The sequence below is a fragment of the Cynoglossus semilaevis genome, chromosome 4 (genome assembly GCF_000523025.1).
Source record: "Cynoglossus semilaevis isolate Cse_v1.0 chromosome 4, Cse_v1.0, whole genome shotgun sequence".
In the NCBI taxonomy this organism is placed as follows: Eukaryota; Metazoa; Chordata; class Actinopteri; order Pleuronectiformes; family Cynoglossidae; genus Cynoglossus; species Cynoglossus semilaevis.
In genome coordinates, this window is record NC_024310.1 from 5,321,703 (window position 1) to 5,332,190 (window position 10,488).

Sequence of the window (10,488 nt, forward strand, 5' to 3'; positions counted from 1 at the left end):
TGGGGTGGCATGTTCCTTGTGTCCCTGCCCTCCTGACAGGCAGCATGTTTAAAGCTCCCATCCTGGCACGCCACGCCACTCAGTATGGTGCTGCACACTGTGATTCATCGACTGTAGGCAAATACAGCAGGAGCAGAACAGAGACGCCTGTCACTGTGTGCCTGTGTGTGTGTATATGTGTGTGTGTGCTCGTGCCTGTGTGTGAGTGGGGGTGTATCCAACTGCACAAACAGCATCATGGACACAGGTGAGACACTCATTCCTACACAGATGATATCTGCCTGCAACAGAAAAAGGTTAAATGTTTTATATTTATGTATGTGCATTTATATATGTTAAATGTTTTATATTTATGTATGTGCAATTATATATTTATATATGTGTATATGTATTTTTTATACATACATGTGTATAAATATATGTATACATATTTGTCTGTGTATATTTATGTATGTATGCATATTTATATATGTGTATATATTTATATATGTATACATTGTCAGAATGACCGTCACTAAATTTCCAATAATTTCACCGTCCAGTCACTTATCATTGCTCTAATGTACAGCTGATTTACATGTCGTCATTTAAACACATTGTGGGAAGGCATCTTAAAATATCAACTCCAAGCGAGAGTTTGCGGAGTTTTCAACTTTCCGTCAGACGCACAAACTGATTGATTCACATGTCGAATGCGTTGTGAGCGACTGCGGAATTAATATAAATGAGAATGACTTCTCTGAAGTTTTAAAAGAAGCTCATTACGTGTTGTAAAAGCTGCCGTTAAGATGTAGAGAAATGATTAAATTCCAGCTCTGAAGCTAAATTTTGAGTTACACTTTCATGTGGTTTTTTTTTGTTTGTTTGTTTCTAAAAACATCTTCCAGTGATGCACAGGGAAAAAAACAACTTTTTTCCATAATTCATATCTTTATTCTGGTTTGTCTGTGGACTATTCCAGGGTTGTTGACTGGTGTAGTGTGTGAGGTTTGTTGTTGTATCTGTTTAAGTTACTGCTAAAAACCTAAGGTATCCCGCGGGCACCTTAGTAGTCCATGGGGGCTCCCAGGTGACCCCCGGCACCAGGTTGGTGACCCCTGCTCTAAAACCATATCATACAGACTTTTAAACGAACATGATAACAGATTAGCATGCAACGTGAACATCACCTGACGTGCTCCACAATCGTTTTCCACGATATATTTCACGAGGACAAAGTGGTGACAAATTTTTTTTTTTTTTATAAAAATAATTCTTCATCATAAATTATTTTTTGGGGAGCTTTTTCTTTTAACTTTTTGTTTTAGTCACGCAATTCTTTGCAGCTCTGGTGTAACGACGCCATATTTCTGATTCTGAATGTGATGACGAATTATGAGGTGTGATTTGCAAGAGCGTGAATATTTGAGTATTCTTTACAATATGCAATAAGATGCACTTATAATAACAAATGAGAAAATTGGAGAAAAAGGTTTGTCGAATAAGATGCACTTATAATAACAAATGAAAAGGAGAAAAAATTGAAATATGTGTTTAAATGGAATTGAAATTATTCCATTAGTATTTTTAATACTTTATTCAAATTGTTTTGGATTTTTAGAAATAGATTGTGCTTTGGTTGCTGTTATTGTGAGTGACCTAAAATATAAAGTACATTTCCATGATTTTTTTAATTTGATTTTTGTGTCATTCTTTTTTCCACCTCCTGTGTGAACATCTTTCTCATGTCGGCAAGTGTTAGTGATAAACTGCATCTTTTTGGTGATCCATTTGCATCGACCAAACCAAAGGCGATTTCCATGACATTTACACACTCATCACAAAGAGTCATTGGCCCATATGCATAAAACTGTGATACATTCAAATGAAAGCACATTTGTGGGAATGAATGAAAATCTGTGAAGTTCCTTAAACTGTTTCTCCATTTGTACCAGATGTTTCATCACAACCACTTTTCTTTCTTTCTTTTATTGTATTTTTTTAAGACTTCTCTAAGAGAGTGTACCAAGGGGTCCGGGTCAAGCATACCGTCAAAGACCTGCTGGCAGAGAAGCGGTCCAGACAGACAAACGGACCCAGATACAGCGTAAGCACCGTCTCCTCTAAACTGCTCTGCTTTTTGTCCTGTCCTGTCTCTTCCCACTTCATTTGTCTCCCAAACCCAACAGCGCAGCCACAGTTGACATTGGGTTTGGCGAGACAATTACGAGGTCGTATTTTTAAAAAAAGAAATCTCCTCCCTGTGTTTACATTATGGTCTGTTTTGTGGACTAACGATCCTCGGTGCGTCCATTGATCAACTCTGCTTCCCACTCTGTGTCTGTCGTCCCTCGAGTGCTTGCAGAGCCCATCGGTAAATAGCCAAATGTGTTGTGTTGTGAACAGACACAAAGCGTCACAAAAGAGCGCTGACACAATACTGGCAGCGGCGGTGGCCGCAATCTCCCAGAGACTGGCCTGAGGAGGAGCAGGGTGTGGTGGGAGGATTTGAGGTGGACAGGGAGCACAGAGAGGGGCAGAAAAAAGGGCCAGTGCAGGAGGTTGCCTATGCAAAGTTTGCCAGCGCACACCTGCCAGCTCACATTATCCTCCGCTGTGTACAGGCCGCACACAAGCTTCCTATTGTTGTCCCAGGAGCGAATGCTAACACGCACACAGTCGGAGAACCCACGTCAGACATATCTGCGTGTACGTGCAAGACAGGCTTTTCACTGTCTGTCAAAGGGCTTTCATCCGGACGCCATTCACTGTTGGGTTTCTGTTGATCATCGGCATGTCAACTCCATAGATATGCAGGACGCAAAAACCACACGGTCCAAGTGGGGTCTGTGAGAGAGACAGGAGCGAAAGTACAATTAGATTTGACAAAGGAAGTCCTAAAACGGCGTTTTGTCAATGTCCTGTTTGGTAACTGCAGCACATGTAGCAGAGTGAAGTGAACCATCGTGCAAACACAGTATAATAGTAACAATGTGATGCCTTGATAAAGCCGGGATCACGACATTTGAGGACAGTTTTTATAAAAAAAAAAAAGACCTGAGATGGTTTGTTTGACACGCAGAGTGAAGACTGTCCTTTCATTTCAGAGCATCAAAAATCCTCTACAGCAGTGGTTCTCAAACTTTTTCTACTCTGTACCACCTGAGAAAACACTGATCTCTCTGAGTCAGACATAGCTGCTGATGATGACCAACATTAGAATACAGCAGCACCACACAGAAGAGATGTTTATAAAGATGTTTAAATGTTGTATTAATTGTACATGGTATTTTAGATTTATTCAGTTAAAATGTAAATGTGAAAATATGAATTTCCCCTGCGTACCACTAGAGAGCGCTTGGGTACCACCAGTGGTACGCGTACCACAGTTTGAGAACCACTGGTCTATAGATATGAGAAATGACCGTGCCTGTGGAGACGGCAGTGGACTTAGAAGGGGGAAGTAATGTCTCAGTCAGTGAGTCCACAGAGCTGAAGGAACCAGGTTTTGTCCTTAGTCCTGGACGGGCTGTTGAAACCAGTTTTCTGATGCAGGACCAGAGTAGTATTATGGTGTATGATACGTTTGAACCCCTGTCAAACACTGTTGTTGTTGTACATTTATTCACAGCTATTCACACCTGCAGCACAGTTTATTTCACACCTCTGACACATGGTTTTATTGCTGCTGACACACGTTGTCAGCCTCACAGGTTCTAATGATGCCTGTCATGTACAGCAGGCAGTGTTGGGATCACAAGCCTCGTCTCTGTTACAACCTAGGACGAATGGAAGAATAGAAAAACACAGCTCAAATCAAAAGAAGTCTATCAGAACTAATCCATAAGGTAACATAGTTAAGCCCAAACAAACAGCCAAACAAAGGGTTTTAGGAAGTAAAATGCATTTTAACTAGTCCTAAATGTTCTGTGTTGGATTAGCTGAGGAAAGTCCCGACGGACCGACAAAGAACAGCCTGGACATGTACCAACATCTGATAACGTTACTCTGGAAATGTCCAAAATAATCCTCAGGCGTATTTCCTAGTTGATTTTTCTTTTTTTGGGTAGGTCCAAGTACTCTCAACATGGTACTTTACTTCTACTATTCTGAAGAAGTGTTTTGATAAAACAGAGAAAATGTGTGAAAACGTGTCTGGATCTGAACAGGTATTGTAGTATTTTTTAAAAAGCTGTCCTTCAGGTTGGATCAGGGAATGTACTGCATCCTGTTCACACTCCATAACTCCATAACTAATACCACTTATTGTTACTCAAATACTCAGTCAATATACATGTTGTCATTTGTACATACTGTGGGGAGACGTTTTTGTTTCACTGGAGCGCCTCAAGCCCAAGTTGTATGGATGAGGGCACATGGGTAATTTTAGGACTGGCTCAACATTATATTTTAGCAAAAGTAATTTTATAATTCAGTAATTTTAACATTACTGAGGAACAATAGCTGATTAATATCATGTGTGATTCCAGTTCATCTTAGCTACAGGCATCACAGACACTCATAAAGAGGCAGGTGGAATGACATTTAGATTCCACAGAACATGAGCTCACCTGTCCTTGTGGTTTGCAAAAAAAAAGTCTGATTTCAAAATGTGATTAGAACAGAGCGCTAGGATGACAACGACGGTTCCTCTTTGGACTTTTTTTGGATGTTTCATTATCGAACTCTGTGATCTGACATTACCTGTGCTGTCAGTGACACTGACTAAAGGATTTTATTATTTCTATATATATTGTGAATTCTTTTTTGTGTTTTTTTAATCACGGTTCCTGTTGACAGTCAGGGGGTCTGACTTTCATTGGCTTTATGATACAAAATCACATCTCACCAAGGCAGCAGTGTATGTCACAGAGCATGCTGGGATGTCAGTTGCTTTACTGAACCGTGCACAACACCTGTGTAGAAGCATGTGTGTTGTTTATTTTAGCCGACTCCTTTAGTTTGTCGCCCATCTGTACCTGGCCTGTAATTCAGCACCTTTTCACTGCGGGGGTCATTTGGGCACACGGTTCCAAAAAAGACCAAAAGTTGTACAGAGACACACAGTAACTAAAAAGCCGCTCACGTCTTTGTGTCAGTTAATGCCCTTCTTTTATCCCGGACAATAAAAGAGCATTGAGAGCGAGCTCTGGCCACAGACTGAGTCGCTTCATGTGGGAGGAGGGTGAGTCGGGTGAGAACATAAAGATCTCACATCACGTCTCTTCCCTGAGGTCATATCTATGAAAGCCAACTGTCCGGACATGCTGCCTTTACATAAATGACCCACGACATGTACTAATGAACGCTGTGTGTGTGTGTGTGATGAATAATGCTAACAACTGGAGTGTGTTTACTTATGCTGTTTTTTTTGGGGGGGGACGATGCTAATGTTAGCTGTTGTGTTTTTTTTTTTTTTGGACGATGCGGAGTGTGTTTACTTATGCTGTTTTTTTGGGACAATGCTAATGTTAGCTGTTGTGTTTTTTTTCTATTTCCTTACTACATAATGACATCAACTAAAGCTAACAGGCTAATGAGGCTGAAGTGTTTTAATATTGTTAATAGTTTAAAACTCATATAGATTGAGTCAAAGTCCAGATCTTCATCTGTTAAAAATACATTTCTGGGAGTTTCCAACAAATACAGTAACGTGTTTCAGTATCACTGAGTGCAGAGGGGGAAAAAACTCACCACTGAATTCACTAATGTGTGAATTTCTCCTTCTCATTGTCCAAGCTGTTTGCCCCAGGGCAGATGGTTAGACCGTAGCTTCTCTCTATCAGCAAGTACAAAATTTGCATTTCAAAGTCTATAGATCTGATTCCTGAGGAGACACCTCCGTATGTTTACCTTGGCAACTGTTTATAATTTTTTTTTATTATTTTATTGTTGGCGTAAGAACATTATCAGGCAGTGTTTGTACAGGCAGCCACATACAGTACCTGTGGTAAAGTCCATGTACTGTGCCTTTTATATTGCAGTACTCTGTGACCTCAGGTAGCAACTCTACGTGTTGAAAAGTACTCGCTTTGTCCTTTAGAAATTATATAAACAAGAATTTTTTTCTTTTATTTCACCACAGACAACTGTGTCAGCTGTTACTGACACACACCTGTACATCGGGTGTCATTCTTACTTAGAGCTGCGTCGTGAATGATCACCTTGTTCACGTTAATCAGGAACTAAATGTTTATTTCTGCACAATAAGATTAAAGAAAATAAAAACAGTCCCCGCCCTTCGCTACAACAAACAAACAAACACACAGACAGACACACACATGTAGAGTCTCATCCTCTAAGGGTGAGGGCGCTGATTTGCATACGCAGCCTTCAGAGATGCACTCAGCCATACTAGGGCTGCATGCGGAAGTCTTGGCACTGGCAAATCGCATTCAAATTTCGACCTCAAAATTTGTTTGTCTCCCGACCAACGCAGGCCTTAATATCAACTAGTTCATGTTAGCATTATGCAAACATAGCTAGGTCACCAAACTTAATCTTTGTGTCACTCCGAGGGACTCTGTTGGTATAAAAACAGTCGCAGTTACATTGTTTTTGAAACATAGGCTAAAATATTGAAGATGTCACCAGTGTGGACTGGTCCGTCAAACCATGACGTCCTAACTACGCTACGTATAGCTTTGGCTGTAGCATGATACAGTGTACAAGTGAATATGTTTGTAGTACCATGGATGACGTAGAAGTAGTCCTGTTAGACTGGTTCACCAGTTTGGCAAGGCCGCTTTTTTTTTTTTTTTCACAACGCCCCCAAAGAACTGTAAATTTAGCACGTTCTTATGCTAATTTGACTTATATTTTGGGGGGAGGGATTAGCTTGGTGTGCTATTAGCCATCTGATCTTTGGTTGAGGCTTCTTGTAAACTTGGTCTTGATACCTAGAGCTGTCTACACTTCCCTCAGTAGGAAGATGGCACACCTGTAGTGTAATGCACTATAGGCTGGACTAGAAAAAGCAACATTCATCAGCGTATCATCAGCGTATCAGTGAAGTGAGTGTGCTGTGGGAGGACACGCTGTAAATGATCCAATACTGTCAATAACTTCATCTCTGTTCATCTATGCAACTGTGAAAAGGCAGGACAGGTATATACTTGTCCACTAGGTGGCGACAGAAGACAGATCTTGGGTTGTTAAAGAAGACATTAATGTGTTTTTGTACATTCTTCAATTCCTTGAGTAAATCAGTGTTGTGTTCGTCTAAGATGACCCAGATTTCACACTGGGTTAATAAATGTGAATATGTTGAATCATTTTATTGCATTTCATACACTTTTTAAAACTATTTTGTTTGGTGTGTTTGATGCGCCAGGTGCATATGTGTGCAGTGGAGTGGATAATAGGAGTTTTGCCAGTAATTAAAACAGGTTTTTTGTGTGTGTGTCTTTGTGTCACAGGGAGGATCGACCACTCCACCTTCATTTGTCCAGATGCCAGGTTAGAATCGCCAACCGATGACCTTTAACCTTAAATACATCTGCAAATGTAGCATGTATTTACATGTATTTACATGTATTTACAAGACAGTGATTCTAAATCAATTATAATGAATGAATGGGGGGGTGGAGGGGGGGGGGGTCATCATGTATTAACCAGGGAGGTGAACAAAGTACTGATCACACAACAGTAGCTCTGTTCTGCTCAGTGTTAGGGGAAAAAAATATAATGGCAGCGTTTGACATTTTGGTGCCTTTGGCAAGATTATGGTTTGGTTTGGTTTTTCTTTATTCATTTTTATATTCCCAGCAGGATCCCACATGCTGCCCAGTTACTACAGCATGAGGCGTCCCTTCATCTCCGACTCGGACTTCTGTCCATCAGCCAAGCAGTTCTCTCCTGACATCTACTCCTCCACCCTGGGGGGTAAATCTCTCAACTGCGAGTCAGCCACAATGTCCAGCTACCCCTCCCTCATCGACAGCTACTACCCAGAGGCCTTTGGTGATTATCGCAGCGCCACGGCCTTCTCTAGCTCTGGAGGTTCCTTCCTGCCTTCATCAGCCCTGTCTTCTCTGCTGCCTCCCTTCAGTGCAGAGACCTCACATCTGTTTCTGGTAATACATTAATTTTGCTGAACACGATGCACGGTCGGTTTGTCAGAATGGCCGTCGTGGAACCAAAGCTATGCAAATACCAGTTCATGACGTTTAAAAAAAAAAAAAAAAAGAATTAGGAAATGTTGTTTACTAATTCAAATAATACTTAAGGATAATTCTGTCAGTAAATTGAGTTCAATATTGACTTAAATATTATACTCTGATATACCGATACTTTATATGCTAACTCTCCTTTCACCTGACCACAAACACAGGAGAAGAGTTTGTTTGTTTGTTTTATGTGAGTTGACCTCATCATTTGATCACGTTCGTGTTACTGTAAATGTACATCTGTACTACTGATGGTGGCCACTGGGTGGGGGTATAAGACTAAAGATTCGGTTTTTACAGTATTATTTACACGCCGGGGGCTTTTTGGGTCCTTCATATCCGGACTTGCCCGCGGGGTAAAACTGTGATGAATCCCACAGAGGTCCAGTCAGAGGGACGATGAGAGTCCTGGAGTTTTATATTTTTTCACACCGTTCGTGTATTATTTTTAAAAACCTTATATTTTTTCACACCGTTCGTGTATTTTTTTTAAAACCCGCTGAAATCCTTTTTTTTGTTTTCTACAATATTTACGAAAATCAAATCACATGTTGGAAGCAGAATGTTGAGTTTCAAGGTGAACTGTTTGAGCTCCTGCAGAGAAGGAGGAAAAGAAACGGTCATTTTGTGGCCTGGAGAATGAAATTTGAATTCATCTAACACAGGTGTGGGCAAACTTTTTGACTGTCGGGTCACAATAGGTCCTAAAATTTGAGAGTACGGCTGGGTCAGGAGCAGATAGACAGAACTAAGATAAATGACCTGTAAACGTCACAAAGGCTTTTAGCCGACCTGTAAACGTCACAAAGGCTGAAATGCTTTTAGTCTTCTCTATGGCCATCTATAGGGAAAATGTGTGCATTGCAGGGAAGAGGCAGAAGTAAAATCACAATACAAACCCATTGTATAATTTGGACAAGTTTGGCTGGCCAGATCACAAAGCTGAATGGGCTGCATCCGGCCCCCGGGCCTTAGTTTTCCGATGCCTGATCTAACAAGTTTCATAGCAAGTGAATTGTCTTTGACAACACTGTGGCACGGATTCATTTCATTTACTGTAGGAAGACTGTTGTGGTTTGTTACAACGGTGTTCACAGAACAAAACGACTAAAATATTTTTCTCTCCTGATCCTCCGCCTCAGAGAGACTCCTGGGAGCAGTCGGTTACAGAGTCAGTGTCCCAGGTAGAGACTCTCTGTCCAGACAGCATGGCCTCAATCACGGTCCCTCCGTCCATGGCCAGCCCTGAGCCTCCAGACAGCCCGTCCCCGTTCCGGTCCAACAGCCGGGGCTCCACCATGTGCTCCGTCCCCAGCAGCCAAAGCTACACCCTGCACCCTCTGGAGGACAATAACTACCACTCTTTAACCACCACCAGCAGCAACTACCCCGTCCTCTCCTCCTCCTCCTTCTCCTGCGCCCCCTACATGACCAGCCCTGCCAGTGACCTGGTGTCCAAGATGGTGACGGAGGACAACGACGGCCACGGCAACCCTCCGCCCAACAGTGAGGCTCAAAGCTCCTGGGCAAAAGAGGATGGAGTGAGCCCCTGGTCTCCCTATGAGATCAGGAGGGCGTACTGACTGGACGGAGGGGAAGAAACTGCCACAGACCCTGATGTTACCACTCCGACGACGTGATCTTATGTCGTGACTTAAGTTTGTTTTGATTTATGTGAAAGGAGTGAAAAAAGGAACTTGGTCTCAATGGGGGGAAAAAAAAGGAAGGAAATGTTTTAGACTTATATGAAAAATCCTAGTGTATACTATAATTTTTTTTTGTAAAATGTAAAAGGTCAAGTGTGTAACTTTGCATGAGTATGAAGTATGTATTTACTAAATAAAAAAATACTTTTAGGCTAGAAACACAATGTGATCCAGCTGAACTTTAACGAAGGAAAAGACATTTCTTTGTGACATTGTTTAATTGTCATAGAGCTGTTATTGCTTTTAGAAGTTTTGGCTTTGTGTTAACGACCGAAGTGATCTGAGAATCAGAACATGTCACTGTTTGTTGACTCCAAAAAGGTTCAAAATATTCAACTTCCAGTCAAGAAACTCTCCAGACAACCAGTGTGTGGCCATGACTTCAGTATATATATCACATTTTCTAAATGCAGTTCAAACAGTCTTTAAATACTTTGAAGGATATCAAGGGAAAATCAACGAGACTTGTCCTGGTCGTTCAACTCTCTATTTACTCTGTTTCTAACTTAAATAAATGGTGATTTAACAGTTCTGCTATAAGATTCTCCATGTGTGTTTTATATATTCACAGGTACTGATGCAAAAAGGGTGATAAAATAAAATTCATTATCAGGATTAATATATTGCCTCAATAC

The 10,488-nt window shown here is 41.1% G+C and overlaps 1 protein-coding gene across 1 annotated transcript; it reads left to right on the forward strand.

Moving 5' to 3' along the window:
• Positions 1-237: 237 nt before the first annotated feature.
• Positions 238-10,258, forward strand: pou2af2 (POU class 2 homeobox associating factor 2). The gene is made up of 5 exons (XM_025055218.1): positions 238-247; positions 1,986-2,086; positions 7,398-7,437; positions 7,750-8,054; positions 9,290-10,258. Exons 1-5 carry the CDS (start codon positions 238-240, stop codon positions 9,728-9,730), a joined length of 897 nt encoding a protein of 298 aa, XP_024910986.1. The 3' UTR covers positions 9,731-10,258.
• The last annotated feature ends 230 nt before the right edge of the window (positions 10,259-10,488 follow it).